This window comes from Copadichromis virginalis, linkage group LG6 (genome assembly GCF_057382275.1).
Source record: "Copadichromis virginalis isolate Kocher_CV1m ecotype Utaka linkage group LG6, C_Virginalis_male_GT1.1, whole genome shotgun sequence".
In the NCBI taxonomy this organism is placed as follows: domain Eukaryota; kingdom Metazoa; phylum Chordata; class Actinopteri; order Cichliformes; family Cichlidae; genus Copadichromis; species Copadichromis virginalis.
The window spans coordinates 2,483,928-2,502,326 of NC_140623.1; the positions used below are offsets into that span (position 1 = coordinate 2,483,928).

Here is an 18,399-nt window from a genome sequence, read left to right on the forward strand (position 1 = left end):
TTCTTCAACAAAATTGCAGACTGCACAGATGGTACCTTCTCAAAGGAAAAAGTACTATAGCTTACTAGGGTATATATATTAGACTTAATAGTTACTATATACAGTAATTGACTTCTATTCATTTTACATCAAATTAAAACTTTGGGTGTCAGATAATTATTTATTAAAAGCTCGACATTTTAAATGAGAATAAGAAAGAAAAGTATGTCTTTGTGCCCCCTTTTCCCTGTTAATGCCCTATCGGCCCCCCTGGCTAAACTTTGCTAGATCCGCCCCTGCACAGTTACCAGCGTCAGCTACGTAGAAAAAGATCCTCGAGTAGAAAGTAATATTAAATACATTCTAACAACAGCTGATCAAGCTTATACGTGCTGCTGTTGTTCAGCTGCTGGTTTCCTCTTTCTGGTGCAAAGTGGACCAAAAGCAAACTAGAGACACGACTCGCAACAGAAAAGCCGATCAGCTGATCATTAAGCAGTTTCATGATTGAAGTAGCAGCAAGAAGAGGCAGTCGCTTGTTAAGCTTAACGCAGGAATGCTTTACAAACATTCAGAGATGGACTTACACACTTGCTTTACTTCTCTCGGGGATAACTTTGTCAGAGATGAAATGCCGGGTTGCTAGCGAAGCTCCACATGCTATCCAGACCACCGACAGGTCCCGCATGCCACAGCCGCTCTATCACGTGACCACACTGCTCCGACGTGCTAACGTTCTGAGGAGAGTTACGGCGTGTTGCAAGTTTTGTGAGGTGCTTTCGTGATATTTAATGGATCGGATTACATTTTTTATTTTTCTCCGATATCCGATCCAGTAATTTAGGTCAGTATCGGACCGATACCGATACGTAATATCGGATCGGTCCATCTCTAGTAGGTAGTGACCGAAAGAACAAGATCGCGGATACAAGCGGCAGAAATGGGCTTCCTCAGAAGGGTGGCTGGCCTTTCCCTTAGAGATAGGTTCAGAAGTTCTGCCAGAGGGGCTCAGAGTAGAGCCGCTGTTCCTTACATTGAAAGGAGCCAGCTGAGGTGGTTCGGGCATCTGACAAGGATGCCTCCTAGGCGCCTTCTGTGCGAGGTTTTCCGGGCATGTCCCACTGGGAGGAGGCCCCAGGGCAGACCCAGGACATGCTGGAGAGATTATATCTCTCGGCTGGCCTGGGAGTTCCACCGGACAAGCTGGAGGAAGTGGCTGTGGAGAGGGACGTCTGGGCTTCTCTGCTTAGGCTGCTGTCCCCACGATCCGGCCCGGATAAGCGGAAGAAGATGGATGGTTCACGTCAAGTAAAATTAATATGTTGACATTTTACTTATTCCTTCTAGTGAACATTATTATCTTCTTTTTAAACAGCAGGAATGTGTCTTATAAAGCACAATACATTTTGTTTGCAATCTGAGTAAATATAAACAGAGTAAATTTACTCCAGTTCAGTTGGAAAACCTCAGGAGGAGCTTGGAAATGTCAATGCACTAAGATGACATTAAAAGGACAAAAGACTGATAAGGTGTGTCCCAATTAAAGGGCTGCATCCTCAAAGAACCCAGCCTATGTAAACCGTGAAGGCTGGGTCATTTGAGGATTTGGTGTATGCGATTTTTTTGGTTTCTTAAGTATCTGAGGATGAGAGCGCACAAGACCATGAAAACGTGACTGTTAATTTTAAGATTAGCTAGTAAGTAGCAGCTAATGTTCATGGGACTAGTGTCATCTTACTTTGCAAATATAATATGCATAAAGATAAAATTCTTGTATTAATAAATTAGATTTAAAATTCTCATTAGTGAAATTTAGCTCAGTTTTAAATACTGAACTTCAGCAAGGATTCAAGTTGCATTTATTTCTATTTCTATATCACTTCATATCTTCATCTCAAAGACAAGTGTATAAGGCTGTTTTGGACACGAGACAAATATTGTTCTTTTACTATATTGGCACTACTGCGTTTGTCTGAAGGCTTACTTATATTGGTAAAAAGAAAAGTCAAAATGAAGAGTAGACTGATATACTAAATATTCCTTTATTGGGTGAGGAAATCATGCCATATCTTAACCGTTTTAAGTCATATAGAATAGATGTGATGTAATGCTGTAATGCAAACACAGCAGTACTATTAGTACTAAAATACTCCATGTTTCAAATAACTAAAGAAAAGAAATATTGACATCTATTTTCAGCTACATTCTGGTGCTTATAGGTTTCTGAATATAAAACTTTTCACTGCTTTTCATCATTTTTACTTGGAGGTACATACGTTGTGCTTTAGATTCAGAGAGAGAAAAAAATCAGGGGAAACGGCTGGATACACAAAATGGTGACAGATTCAAGTGGTATGAACCACTACAAAAATAACATAAGAGCAGTAGTTTCTCCACATTTACTTTTTGTCTTATTAGGGGTATTAAATAAGTTGAGATCCCATTTGGCACACTAGCACACTGAGTCTATTTGGCTCAACAGCACCAAGAAGAGGCAGCAAAATAACCAAGTTACCATTAACATTAGTGCAATGAATCCTGAATCCTGCTTGTACCGGGACTTAAGTAATATTTAGGACTGAAAACCAGGCAGCATTCACTAATTTCGTTCCTTTAAATTCAGATAAAACTGAAGGTATATTGTACTTGGCCTTACAAGTATGTTATCTAACTAGTATGCTATCTAACCTCTAGATGGCGTTACCCTGTCCTCCAGTAACACTCTGATGAATCTTGAAAATTGTTTTTGACCAGAGGATATGTTCTTCAGTGTGCATATTAAACAAAAATGTAGGACAGTTTTCTTTCATTTGTACAACATCTCTAAAATTAGAAACATCCTTTCTCAGAGTGACACTGAAAAACTAGTTCATGTATTTATTACTTCTAGGCTGGACTACTCTAATTCATTATTATCCAACTGTGCTTAAGACTCTCTGAAAAGCCTTCAGTGGATCCAAAATGCTGCAGCAAGAGTACTGACAGGTGCCAGAAAGAGATAACATATTCTTTCTCTCATACTTCCTTCTCTTCACTGGCTCCCTCTTTGAACTGCAATCAAACTTAAAATCCTTGTCCTCACATACAAGTTCTTGAATAATCTGGCCCTATCTTATCTTAAAGACCTAATAGTACTGTATCACCCCATTTGAGCACTTTGTTTGTTTGTTACAGAGCGGGGGAAGGGGAGACAACGTCATGCCATATTGGGAGAGCATCCATCTAACGGAGGTGGTACTGTCTGTCTTCATCCCTCCCTGTCTAGCTGCCAATATGTTATCGCTTCCACTTGTTCCACTGCAATTACTGTGAGTCCACTGTACCACATAATATCCCCTGAGTATCTGTGCGTATCTTTGCAGGTACACACTGGCCCCTCTTGCCTCTACCTGCTAAAAGCCAGAACTGGAGGTACAGCGAGGAGGTGCAGGAGAGGATCTCTTACCCGCTACTCCAGAAGACCTCCCCCACATTCTCTTCCTCTTTCCTTGGCAAAAGCATTACTAGCTCTGTCACCATGGTGAGCGGTCTCCATCCTGTTAAGATGAACTGCAGCCGTATTTTCAACCTCTTCTGTCTCTACGGCAATGTCGAGAAGGTGTGTAAGGATCCTCTCTGACTTTTAGAGGTCATCTTGATATGAAAATACATATATTGTACAATAGTTCCTATAATTTTCTTTTAATAAATCTTAATCATAACTTATGTTCTAGGTATGTATGATTTAGTTTATTTTTACAGTGCTGAAAAAAAGAAAACATCAGATCTCAATGGAAAAAAATAATTCTGGATAGCTATACTAAAACAAAAGGATGCCACATCATTGGATGGAAATGAAAATTAGCAGCTTACAGAATGAAAATGTGAAAAAAGATGCAGCACACTAGTCCATTTTGTAGCAACTCAAAATGGCACTCAGTAGTTTGTATGACCCCCATGTGCTTGTATACATGCCTGACAATGTTGGAGCATTCTCCTAAAGAGACAATGGATGTTGTCCTGGGGAATCTCCTCCCACGTTTGGACCAGGACATCATTGAGCTTCTGAACAGTCTGAGGTGCAACCTGGGACGTGTCAAATGGACCAAAACATAATGCCACAGAGGTGTCCTTTAGGAACTCCCTGTTTACTCTGGCCATATGAGAGCAGGCATTGTTTTGAACCAAGACCAACCTACGACCCATACTCCAGTGTAGGGTCCAACAATGGGTGAAGGATTTAATTTCAATACCTATGGATAGTCAGGGTGCCTTTGCCTAGACTGTAGAGATCAAATGCAAGTTGGGTTCCACAGTGCCAGGCAGTGAACACAGGGCCAGTTCGAACTTAATAAAAAAAGAAAAAACAAACAAGCCAAATCTCATGGACCATCATCAATCTGTATTAACTTCTCATGTATGCCTTAACCATGCATGTATTAATTCATTCATTCATTAAAGAGGTGTTCCCCCAGATGGTGTACTGAGAAATAAGGTATGCATTCAAATTTTTTTTACAGCCACAGATTAGCTGTCTACGAAGTTCATTTACTGTATTGGTGGCACTTTATAAAAATGTCCCACTATTAAGCATTAGTACGGTATTAGAAAGTCCTTAAGTCATCATGTACATATTTCTTTACACCTCCTCAGTATGTCATTTATAAATGTACATATGTTTATCCATCTGTTACTGTTACACCATGTACTACTGTCACTGCTATACTCACTGCTCACTATGTACAGCTATCACTGCAACAGCATCATTGCTGTTTATAATCACAATCATATTTATTATCATTATCATAATAATATCTGCATTCATAAATGGTTTGCTAAGGAGGAATGGTGCTCTGTAATTGTATGAATTAGTAAGGCAGTTAAAATGGAAATGGACTACTTTAAAAAAAAAAAAAAGAGCAACTGACCTGCCATTTAAAGAAAAGCGAGTAGCTTCTATCTTAAAAGGTCTTTTGCAGAGTTGGCAAAAGTACAGACATTCTGTACTATGCAAATACTACTGTTAAAAACTACTCAAGTAAAAGTTGAAGTACTGATTTCTTACACGTCTTCAACAACACTAATTAGCCTGCAGTTTGTAGCTATCCACTTCACTGTGCTTCTCCTTCAAGCTGCATCCACTGTTTGTTTGGGTGGGTGATTTGGGCATCAATAGCATGTAATTTCAAGCCTGCGCTAATCAACATCTCATCTCTCCTGTGACCCATGGCTTTTTATATTCAGAGCAAGTGAATATATTTTAGTTTCAATATTAATGATTTAAAAAATTGCAGTAGAGAGAGTAGGGGCAGGGTTAAGGGGATGGTGACACTCATGCAAAATAAATAAATACTGCAGTTATCGGCAGCTACCATGCTGCAAAATGGTAGCTCTTCAGCTAAAGAAAATATCTTCTGTGTTTGCAGGTGAAGTTCATGAAAAGCATTCCAGGCACAGCATTGGTAGAGATGGGTGATGAGTATGCTGTGGACCGAGCTGTGACTCACCTAAATGGTATCAAAGTATTTGGCAAGAAATTCAACGTCTGGTAAGCACTAAATATGCATGCTTCAGACTTGAAGACACTTGGGGTTTGTGGTAGGGAGTCTGATGTAGTCTATCCGGTCGTTAAGTGATGACGTGACGAATCCTACTTCCGGGCCTAAAGTAGTCTGCGTTTAATATGGCTTTTGTGTTGTTAACATGTTTAATGTTTTGTATTTTCTTCTATTTAATCTCAAAAAACTCCTAAAACAGTCAGTGATCACTGTTGACCTCCCTCGGCTTTTATTACCGCTAATCATTTATTTAAGCTCAGTTTTTAAAAAAAAGTTAGCTTGTTTATATTAGGCTAACATAGCTGTGTCGCTAGCGGTCACGTAACACATCATTATATACCAGCTAGTATATCTTCTTCATTTATGTTGGAAGTGATAACAGAGCTGTACGTTTTAATTTGTTTCCAAAACCCCGCAGTCAGGACCAGTGTTGGTCAAGTTACTTGAAAAAAGTAATCAGTAACTAATTACTGATTACTCCCCAAAAAAGTAATCCCATTACTTTACTGATTACTTATTTTCAAAAGTAATTCATTACATAGTTACTTAGTTACTTTTTAAAAACACGATTTACAACCTGAATAGGTAATAAAGCGATAGATCTTTCAGCCCAATTCTACTTTTTCTACATAATCCATCATACAAAATGTAATCAAATGGAAAAGTTCCTTTTTAAAACTTGTTTTATTAGTTTTAATCTTTTAACTTCATGCATCAAGCAAAAAAATTTTTGTGTTTAAACTCACTCTTTCAAATAGATGCAAGTAAAACACAGCAGAAAATAAATAAAGTCAAAGACTAGCGGTCCTTTTGCTCTATTTTCACCTGTATAGCAGGAGTGGGGTAGGCGGAGGTGTGCTCTGGTGCAGGTGTGCCGCAGCGGTCAGTTGAAGAATCCGTGAGTTTCTCTGTGAATTTCCCATTACGTTGTAGCGCACTCGGTGCTCACTTGGAAGTTTAGGGGTTTTTTTGCTGTAAATAGAAGTTTTCTTCCCACGCACAACGGACACTAATGTTTTTGTCACTTTTTATGGAATCAAACTTAAAGTAAGGTCAGTACTTCCACGCTTTAAACGCTGCACGCTCATACTCTCTCCCGCACTCGATATTGTTGATCTGCACACAGCTGTTGTCACGAACGACGCACTTGCTTACGTCACTGTCATGAGACATTCTCGCAAAAAAGTCACGGTTTTAGTAACGCAGTAACGCAGAGTTCCTACGGCAAAGTAACGGTAATCTAATTACCGTTTTTGCAATAGTAATCCCTTTTTCTACTCGTTACTTGAAAAAAGTAATTGGATTACATATCCTGTAATCATCTCATGTCCTGCCCATCTCTGGTCAGGACATGCTATATTGTATTTAGATAGAAGCTAGCGAGCTAACTTCCTGCTAACTTCTAACTCCATTAAATGTCATAAATTCCGTTTTCATGGATGCCTGGATGTTAAACTCAATTGTTACACCTGGTAGAGCAGAACGCTGATCATTTTTATTAAAGATGAAAGACTTTAGACAGTTTTTCAACTCTCAGTAATGCCACAGTGATCGTTTGATATATGGACCTGCAGCGGAGTTTAGGCCCAGACACGGCTAGTGACGTCAGACTTAACGACCGGATAACAAAATATCTTAACTGCTACCTAAAAGTACATGATGCTGACATTGGCTCTAGTGATATTCATGTCATGATCATAGGTCAAAACTGAGAAGAAACGTGCATGTTTAAATAAAGGAAAGGAACACATTTTTTTTTTAAGACCTGATATCCAAGAACTCTCCAAGGACTGAAAATTCCTACAAGCTGTCACTTGTATTTTACATAAATAACAGCAGTTAGCCTCTATTTTTTTTTTTATAAAATATGTTGGGCTGTTCCAGCCTTTGCAAATTTGTAGAAATACTGCATTATTGTATTTTTTCATTACTTCAGTCAGTGACTATCTGCCCAGAACTTAAAGGAGATCTATTTTATCCATTACCTGAAACAAGCCACTTGAGTTCACTTTTTTAATGTTAAGCCAACTCTCTTCTGATTGGTAAGGTATCCCCCCTCCATGAAATCATACTGTACAGAAAGTAGAAAAAGCCTTAACAAGCAGACTGACGCATAGGATTTTGGCTCACACTGATAACATGTCCTTACAATACTTTGTCTATCACACATCCCTTTATCTGACCCTGCTCAGTGTGTCCAAGCAACAGGCTGTGATTCCCAGTCAGGTCTTTGAGCTGGGTGACGGCACCTGCAGCTACCAGGACTTTAGTCTAACAAGGAACAACCGCTTCAGCAGTGCACAGAGCAGCAGGAACATCATCCAGCCACCCGCCACTGTGCTGCACTTCTACAATGCCCCACCAAACCTCAATCAACACCAGTTGCAAAAGGCAAGGCCACACCTGCATGAGACTTATTATTTCAATGGAGAAATGCTAGACTGAATGTCTACTCCAAGTGAGCTTTCTAAGTAGACAAGTATGCGCTCCACTGTGGCACGCCTTGAACTTTCTAAGTAGATCAAAGATAAGGAGTGGTATGTTGGTTGTTTGTTTGGAAGCATCTTTATTCACACATAGAAAGAAATGGGCTCAAGTTATTTTCTTTCTGCTCAGTGTACGTAACAGAATAGACAACAAATAATTACTATGGAATAAATAGATGGAATAGACTTGTTACTATATAAAATAAAATAAACAGTAAATTAAACTTTGTAAATGTTTTGATTTTACACACGGTACATCTTGACATTTTAAGGTGTCAATAAACCTAGTATACCATCATAATAACCTTGTTCAGGGAGATTTAATCTTCAAGTTACTCAGTTTTGCCTGTGGTCTTAAGATCACTACTGTAAACTTATTTTTAGCAGTGACAACCAACATTGAAAACCAACACTTTTTGTCAAGTTTTAGTTTGGTTTTATATTAACAAAAGAAAATGCAGGAATTGCTTTTAAAAATGCTTTTCTATCTTTCTTGCCAACAGCTCTGTACTGAATACAACATTTCAGCATTCTCTAAGTTCAAGGTTTTTGATGCCAAACGTAAGTTTAACCAATTAAGCAGCGATAATAACTCCTCAGGTCCAGGTATCAGGAGATATCATTCAGTGTGTACACGTGTGGTTTTTGTTGTTATAAACATTTCCGTCTTTCCCCCATCTTCCTCTTCCTCTAAGCAGCCAGCTCAAAGACTCTGTCTGGTCTGTTGGAGTTTGACAGTAAGACTGAAGCTGTGGAGGCTCTGACAGTCCTCAACCACCACCAGATCCGAATACCCAGTAAGTATTCAAATGATTCTCAGAACTGCTGACAGCAGGTTGCTGGCAGTCCCTGTGAAACCAGTTGCTAAAGACATGTTCTGATATTGCTTCAGAAAGTGAGAAAGAGGGTCCAAGACATGCAGAGGATGACTGAGTCAGACTTAAAGCAGAATGTTTATCGGCTGGTACCAATAATCAAGAAGAAACATAAATTCAAAAGGGTAAACTGAAAATTATTAACCACAAGGAAGATCACTAGAGTTACTAGGAAAACCACACTGTCAGTGTCCTGTGTCACACTCTGTTGTGACACAGGACAAGGGGAAAGAGGATGACAAGACACAGCTTATTATAGTAAAAAAAAAAAAAATAAAAAAAAAATATATATATATATATATATATATATATATATATATATATATATATATATATATATATATATATATATATATATATATATATATATATATATTAGGGGTGCAACGATACACAAAATTCACGGTTCGGTTCGATACTTTGGTGTCACGGTTCGATATTTTTTCGATACAAAAAAAATGTTCATGCCTTTTTAATTTGTCATTTATTAAAATTATAAATATATATTTTAACTCAAAAGTACAGTTTTTAAATTTAACCCTAACCCTTGTGCGTGTTTTTTATTTTGACAGCGAATGCGCACCTGCGGACCACTTATGTGCAGCCCTGGTTATTTAGCTCGTCATATTGCAGCCACAGAAATTCTTTTGTCCATGAAACCATAAAGCTGCACTTTCTTTTTGCCTTATAGTCTCATTTGTCATAACTTCTCCGTTTTGTGGTAAGCTTTTCTTTGGCTGTCACTTCTTCACCCTGACCTGTCTTATTTGGCTCAGCAGAACTAAAATATATATCCTGCTGCTTTTACACACGCACTCACATAAGCTCAGCGATTCTCTGCGCGATCAACCTCTCACATGTTTAAGCTTGCTGCGGGAGATTTCACTTGTCATGTTTGCATAGTAAGCTAACAATTAATAAGACGATGTCAGAGGAATTGGTGCACAAATTATCATCACTCACAGATCAGTGCTGTCGCTCTCTATACACAGTTCGCACGATTGCAAAGTGAAAGCAAAAAAACAAGCGCAAATTCAAACGCGATTTCAATATGTCACATATTGACAGTGGCTCACCAATGCCAATGACATAATTACCCAGCTACATTTCTGAAAGAATGCAAAAGCATTGACATATATTTTTCCTTCCTACAATAGCCCGACGGGCAGGGCAGAGATAGATTTTGGTAGCCCGACTGAAAAAAATCGCTAGCTCCAGGACGTCGGGCTAGCGATATTGCAAGCCCTGTATCTGATTGAGGAATCACTCATCTTTGGAAAAAATAGTTTATTACAGAGAAATGTCTCTTTCCAAAATAAAAGCTATACTATCCGCTTCTTCTGGGCTATATTCTCAGCAGCATAAGGAGAATCATGTGCTGACAGCTGTCTAAATGACTCGGCTAAAGTTAGTAGCATGCTTGTTGTTTTTGTCTTTGCACTAGGATGATGTCGGCGTAAATGTGCAGTCATATTCGTTGTGTTCCCACTAGTGCTTTCAGGTTAATCTCGTTGAAATGACCTTAACGCCACAACACGGCAAATCTCCGTTAACGAGCTACCGCCGATCGCCCCGTGCATGGGGCTAGACGGCCAACACGTTAACGAGCTAACTGCTCTAACACACTAGTCCCCACCCATGTAATTGAGCATTGCATGGCACATCCAACATACTGTTTTACTTTAGTCCATGACTCGCTTACCTTCAGGGTCATACGTCACATGAAAACCAAAATAATTCCAAACGCCAGATCTGAATGAGGGTGGGGGAGGGTGGGGGAGGTGCCCTGCGCTCTTCCTTCTGACTATGCTGTCTGTGTGGAGCGCTCAGTGGATCTGCGCTCGACAGTGCAGCCTAGGCGGAGTAGTCGAACGCAGATTCACTGAGCGCTCCACACAGACAGCATCGTCAGAAGGAAAGTTGATAAAATAAATTACAAATGTTGTATTGTTCGATACATACGCGTACCGAACCGAAAGCACTGTATCGAACGGTTCAATATCGATACGAATATCGTTGCACCCCTAATATATATATATATATATATATATATATATATATATATATATATATATATACATACATATAATATAAAATAATTACTGAAATAGGATAATTACAACAATCAGAATTAATTATTTTGTCTTCAAGTTAGAAAAAATAGATAAGACAAATTAAGACTAGTTACCTAGAACGAAGGATGACGTTAACAGACAAGATGAATGGGTTTCAAGGTCCTAATCACTCTAACATAAGGTATAATGTTTTGTTCAGTTCCCCTTTCTTTCAGCATGGTCAGTGCAGAGTGCAGCCTCTCATATGAGATTGGACAAGCAACAGCTTGTGTTCACTATTATATGAGGCTTTACATAGGTTGGGTAAAAAAAATTAAGTAAAGAAATTAGAACGCCATCAAACAGATAAGCATTATTCAAACTTCAGGACAAAGTGTCTCATATGTTTGTGATGTTAAACTGAATGTCAGGAGTGGTCTTTCACAATAAAGTCAACATCTTTTCTCCAACCTGCAGATAGCTCCAGCCCTTTCACCCTGAAGCTCTGCTTCTCCACCTCCTCCCATCTGTGACCCAGAAACAAGATGGCCCGGACAAACTGGAAAAGAGTTTATTTGTTCCTTGAAACAATTCTACTTTTTCAATGGATGATTGCTGTGTGGTCAATGTAGAAAAAAAGATTTTAGCAATAAACTAAATAAGTGACACTCTTGAAAATTAGATAATCGAGCCAGACTTTTCTTTGTTAACATTTGTTAATATTTCATCTCATAGTTTCGGTGTAATTTGTTTGAATGTAAAGTGTTTGAATTAGTTAAATTCCTTACAGGGGCTTAAAATGGAGTACACTAGGAAAAATCTAATGGGAAGCAATTAGAAACATTTGTCTTAGTTCTGTGTTCAGTCCAAAGACAAATGATGATAACAACCTTGTTTTATTTGTGTAATTAAAGAGAAAATATAGAGAGCTTATATCATTATTAAAGCCCACCTGCATCAAACTTTTGCCTCAACTTAAAAATATGAAAAAAGCCTTTTAATAAACTTATATTAAATCAAAAATACAGTTTGTTCCAAAACCACTAAACCACTGCTGAACTCATTTGGTAGTTCTTTAAAGCTAAACAGCAACTTCAACTAATAAATTCATGTCTGTTTAAAAAAACAAATATCTGCTTTTACTATTACTGTGAGCGCCCTGATGTTGTATTTACTCTTCCCATCATCAAAATGTAAATAATATTTTGTAAAGAAGGTGCTGGGTGTAACTGCTGTAAAGTACTGTGTGTTATGTTCACTATAAGTAAAACATTAACCCCAGGAACATTTATGCACTTTATGGTTGTTGATGAGTACTGCTCGCACTTCCAGTTGTTGGATTATATAGCATACCTTCTTTTTCCTGGATAATGTTGTCTAATGCTGCCTTCCAAACTTTTTGAATCAAACCTTAAATACACTGCTTAAACCAAACTAATTAATTTTTGCTGTGATGTATTTGTGTTATGAAAGGACGCTGAACAGCAACAGAGTTAATAAAACTATTGATTTCTGTTAACTAACAGAAATCAACCAGCAAGATAGAATCATTAAAAATGCGTTGAACATGAATTTTTATTTTGTTTCTACGTTCCTGCATCGTTTGAAACCAAAGACACCAAAGCAGGCAGAAGATTTAAAGATTGATGAACTAAGTTTTTAAAAAACCTAACCCACAATGTAAATACATACATAATTTTTGCTACATGTCTGGATCAGGCTAACTTTACCACTTAGCCAAATGTCTGATTTTTTTGTACATGTTAAAAAATAATATAACAGCAATGAAGAACACAATCAAAACAAAACATAGTGAAAACAAGATAATCATAATAAATAACATGTTGAAAAAGGACTAGGAAGAAGCATAAGCTTATTTAATCCCACTAATATTTCTACTAATAATCAATCCCTTTTTCTCCTTGTTTATGCCCTATCCTTTCATAAATCCTTCCAATTTGTTACATGGTTTTATTATCCCAATATACTGTTAAGAGTTATGCATATTTACAAATATTTAATACATACATGCTCATATATACATATATGTATACACACATATGTTTACACACACACACACACACACACACACACACGAATAGTGGGTGACAGCACCAGGTCCAAGCCTACATACTCCCTCTTCTTTGTGAAAAACATATTTTTGTGGCTCTTTTTAAACAGTCATACTGGGATTTTGCTTCATCTTTTTACCCAGTCTTTTCCACAGGTATACTCCACATACAAGATGCAATAACTTTTTAAAACCGTACAGATAAAGGGATGTTTTACATTTATTTTCCTCCTCAGATTGTATTTTCCCATCCCTTTTAGAATATTGTCTGGAAGTAGGTTGGTTATTGCTTTAAACATAATTTTATAGAGCTGTTTTAAATCTTGTTATACTATGTATAATAACAAGAAAGGCTTTCAATTCAACTTGTGCAGTGTGAAAATGAACTAGATAAGTGAATTTTAGTATTTTGGATTTGTATTTACACTTATTTATGACAGGAGTTATTTCTTATTCTTCCCATGCTGTAAGGAACATTGAGTTAGGATTCCTATCAATCAGGCTTTAGATAGAGTCAACAGAGGCTCTGCAATTCTTTATGCCAGATTTGGTCCAACATTTACAAAATAACTGTTGAAGCTCTTGACTACATCAGCAGCATTGTCCTCTATGATGCCATTATCAATAAAATACTGAGGATAACTTTGTTGTGCAGAAATATGTTTAATAATAATATTCAATATACCCCATATTCCCTTAATATTGTGTTTGCTATTGTCCAGTATTTTCCTGTAATATTGGTCAATTTATTTTTCTATTTTTTTAATATTTTTTCTTTTTCTAATCTTTTGTCTTTTTGTTCTTTTTTTAAAATCTGTATAGAGTGTGCTTTTTTTTTTTTTTACACGCATTTTGTAAACCCTTAGTGGTTGAACTGAATATTTTTGCTTTCTGCTGTATCATATTGTTGAACATTCTGTTGGAAGCTGCTACGCAAGTAACCCCAGCGGAAGGGGTTACACGAATAGGATGAGGGCCCGATGGAATCTTTGAAACATTCAGATTGAAGGCGCAACAACTAGTAGCTCAGTGTTTCAACATTCGGAAGAAGGAACTGCTCTCACGGCTAGAGATTGATGGGGTACAACACAAATGCTACAGCAACGAGCAGCCAGAACTACAGGTCAGGGGGGAAATTTTATCACGCCCACCAGAGATTGGGTACCAAGTCCCAAGTGCGATAGAACAATGATCGTTCCAAGGTGTACTCTCAGTGGGGAACAATATGAGAACAGCACCACTAAGGTTGGACTGGAAAAGGACTGGAAGCATATGGGAGAAGGATGCAACCCCCTAACTGGTTGAGAAGGACGCAACCCAGGATGCTTAGTGGCTAGTGGATCTAAGTGCAGACCACAACAACCTCCCTGAACAGGCTCCAGTAACCATCAAGTGGGAGATATTCTCCAGTATGAAGAGTTGGAAATCACCAGGCCAAAACATGTTTCATGCCTACTGGCTGAAGAAGCTGACTGTACTCCACGAGCAGCCAGAATAGAACCAGTCCCATCCACCCAATAACCTGCTGGAACATGGAAGCTCCTGTCAGGCATCATATCACCTAGGATGAGCATGCACATGGCTCAATACATGAGCGGGGTTACAAAAAAAATGGCAAGAATACCAGCTAAGACTGTGCACTACTGGATGGATTACAAGAAGGCCTATGAATGCTTAGAACTGTGCAAGATCAACAGGACCCTAAGAGCCTTCATCAGAAGCGACACTAGTGTTGTGGCGAACAACACAGGCAAATGGAAACCATGAAGAGGCTGCCAGGAAAGCAGCAACCACCAAGGACCTGCAGAAGGTCAGGAAAGTCCTGAGGAGTCAGCTGAATGGTAAGAACAAGATCCAGGCTATCAGCCCCTATGCCCTGCCTGTGATCATGTACCCTGCTGGAATAATAAGCTGGCCAAAGGAGGAGATCGAAGCCACTGAAATCTAAGACGAGGAAGCTCCTTACCATGTATGGAGGGTTTCACTCCAAGTCCAGCACCCTGAGACAATATGTTAAGTGGAAGGAAGGAAGCCGGAGAGTAGTGAGTGTCAGTACCACAGTTCAGGAGGAGACAACAAACATCAACGAATACATCAGGAAAATGGCCCGAACGGACCGCATCCTCAGTGAATACCTTGGGCAGCAGGAGGAGGAGCAAGAGAATGAAGAGGAGGAACCATCATGGAAGGATAGGCCCCTGCACAGTATGTACCACTGGCAGATAGAGGAAGTGGCTGACATCCAGAAGTCCTACCAGTGGCTGGATAAAGCTGGACTAAAAGACAGCACAGAGGTACTAATCATGGCAGCACAAGAACAAGCTCTGAGCACAAGATCCATAAAAATGGCGAAAACAAGAAACAGTGGTGAACCTTTGCAGGAGTGGCCTGCCAACCAAACTTACCCCAAGAGTGCAGCGACATCTCATCCAAGAGGTCACAACAGACCCCAGAACAACATCCAAAGAACTGCAGGCCTTACTTGCTTACTTAAGGTCAGTGTTCATAACTCCACAATAAGACGAGATTGGACAAACGTGACCTGCATGGCAGTGTAAAACGTGCCATGCAGGTCACGTCGAACAGGCCCGGGCGCGGCTGACGGAGGATTTCTCTTCACCCACCTCCTTCTCCGACAGCTGCCGGCTCTAGTGCGCGCTGGCCTTGCCAACTCCCCGCTATTGGCCACGAAGGATTACCGCTCCCTTGCGGAAGAGACGGATCGCATCCTCCTGGCTACCAGGAGTTTCGGCGTCCAGGCAATTGTTCAGGACTCACCAACGTTTTCCCCCGCCCCCTCACCGATGCTCCAGGGGCCCTTGCTAATTGCTTTGCTAAAAGGCAGATTACATGAAGCCCTGTTCAACAGCTGATTTGGAAGTACTGATATCTGCTGGTTATTCGATGTACCACAGCCCTGTGGCACATTCATCCCATGTGGGCTAAATACCAGTGAATATGTAAAAAATAATGGTGTATCAATTGCAGAATACCCATTTGAGGCCCTGTACATTATAAACACACACACACACACACACACACACACACACACACACACACAAATGCTTTAACAAAATCTGTTATGTTTTTGTGACACCTAAGTGTCCAGACCACTGGCTTTCATGAGCAAGAGACAGGACTTTATGTCTATACATGGTTGGTATAACAATCTGCCTAACTTTACTCCAGTCTGCCCTTTCCAAACTTGATGGAGACCACTGAGACATTAAAACATCCTGTTCTACAAAATAGGCTTGCTGTTCTTTACTGGCTTGATCAGCACTTACCACATGCTTGAAACAATTACAGATGTATTAGCCACGTGGAGCTCTTGCACAGAGCTAACACGTGCTTCTCATTGACATGGAATGATGACTTATAGGTGAGCACATCACATCATTTAAATACAAAACTACACATTCAGGAATGCTTTCTAAAGTCTTCCAGCAACACTACCTCTCGCAGGCAGTCATAATCACTGGCTTTCGACGCAAGACACCAGTTATCAAAGAGAATCCCCTTCTCTCTGGCAAACTCCACATAGGTTTGAAAGTTTCCTCTGCTGTCGAAACTTCTGCCTATAAGGGACCAATTCATAAGCTTGCAAGAAAGCTGCTTTAACACTCGGATTAGGCTTTCCTTTAAAGGAAGTGCGGCCACCACCTCTTGAGCTTTGCCAGACAGTTTGCACTGCAACAAAAGGGGCCAAATATCAATAGGCCACTGCAAAGCACTAGCAAGGCGTTCAAATGGTGCAAAGTATGAATCAACTTCAGCTTCCCTAAAAGCGAGCACTAGAGAAATACACTTACTGACATCGAATGCTATAGCAGACGTGGAGATGGAACCTGGAAAGTCAGCAGAGGCAGATAAGGCTTGTAGCTGGGACTCCAGCTCAAGCTTATACCAGCTTTTTCTGCCTCTATCTCCAGCCTTCTGCTGGCCTGGGCCTTCCCAGAAGCCTCTCCCAGAAGAGAGTGGATCATAGAGAGGAAGCTTGCACGGCATCTACCCCCACTCATGCCCTCACCATCCATACTGGAACCATCCTTATGATCCTCCTCAAGCAGCTTGGCTCAGCCCAACAGAGACCTCAGCCAGATCAGGTACTTGAATCAGGCCAGCTTCCACCAACTTATCTACTACTAGGGCTTTTAACTCACTTTTACAAACTGTTTTTGGGACCAGCAGCTTAAAGTGGTCTACAATTTGCAGCAAATCACACTTGCAGCAACTAGTGCTTAAGTGCTCCAAACAAAATGCAGCCAACATAGCGCTTAACCTCTAACGTAAAAGGCTACTTTAAAGCAAACACACTTTCACATTTCTAGAAACAGGGAATCACTTTGCGAAAGGTATCCTGGACGAGCCCCCACTTATGTTACGACCCAGATCTGCCAGGGGACATGGGACGTAACATAAACGAGAGCCTCACAAGCAATGTTCCCTCTAATTTTTCATGTGTCTGAGCGAACACACAAACTTCCTGAGCGGTCCCTTGGACCAACAGCAGTTGTGTGCACTGTGGTCACGCCAGCATCAAATCCATCCAGGTTACGTGTTTTATTAAAATAATCAAATTACAGCATTTACATTTATGTTAGACTACTTTTAATTAACTGCTTTATCCCACTTACAATGAAAATGTAAAAAAATTTTGTTCATGACCTGTGTAGTATGTTAACACTGTTGGAAGTAAAAATAACTTGAACTCCGATTTTGAAAACACAACTTTCTTTTTATTTTATAAAGCTCTGACTTGTATTATGAGTATGAGTCTGTGGTCTGGGAGAGAGTCCTGTAACTCTCTATCTGCAAAATATAGTATATAATGACCAATGTTGGGCAATTAATTATATAGTTACTTCTTCAAAAAAGTAACTGAGTTATGCAAACAACAAAGTTTTTTGCAGCTGTTTACCTACAAATGCAGCAAAGGCATTTTTTTAAATAAACATTTCAAACTATTTACAGAACAATCAGCTGTTCTGCATCAAATTTGATGCCACACAAATTATTTGTTCCACTCCAAAAAGTAATTTCTGTCCATTATGAGATGAAGGAGAACAACAGCCTGATACCTGCAGGCCTGACAACAGGAGATGTATCACTGCTGTAACACCTGTAACATTCAGCAGTCGCCTCATTGTTCTGACACACACAACAAAACTATTGACTACACTACACACTACACAAGATTTGCGCTAAACGTCGCAAATCTCTCACATCTCAAAACACTGCTGCAACGCCTAAAACTTCCCTCTTCCTAAACAACTAAATGCCATGTTGCCATATCATTTTTTGATTGGTCCACATAGTACATTTTTCCACCAATAGGAAAGGCTGGGGGGGGGGTTGCTCACATGCGGAGAGTGCTTTCGAGCATTTTCCTTATAA

General features: G+C 39.5%; 1 protein-coding gene across 3 annotated transcripts in view; it reads left to right on the forward strand.

The window, feature by feature from the left end:
• Positions 1-13,638, forward strand: part of LOC146706913 (heterogeneous nuclear ribonucleoprotein L-like) — a 48,618-nt gene extending 34,980 nt beyond the window's left edge. For 2 of the 3 annotated variants that reach the window (XM_085458209.1, XM_085458210.1), the window contains 7 exons: positions 3,154-3,213; positions 3,342-3,577; positions 5,385-5,506; positions 7,709-7,907; positions 8,506-8,563; positions 8,701-8,799; positions 11,409-13,638. In XM_085458209.1, the coding sequence (XP_085314335.1) occupies positions 3,154-3,213; positions 3,342-3,577; positions 5,385-5,506; positions 7,709-7,907; positions 8,506-8,563; positions 8,701-8,799; positions 11,409-11,464 (830 nt within the window). In that variant the 3' untranslated portion in view covers positions 11,465-13,638. The remainder of the gene's footprint in view (positions 1-3,153; positions 3,214-3,341; positions 3,578-5,384; positions 5,507-7,708; positions 7,908-8,505; positions 8,564-8,700; positions 8,800-11,408) is intronic. The other variant, XM_085458211.1, reaches the window with a different exon arrangement.
• Positions 13,639-18,399: the final 4,761 nt, after the last annotated feature.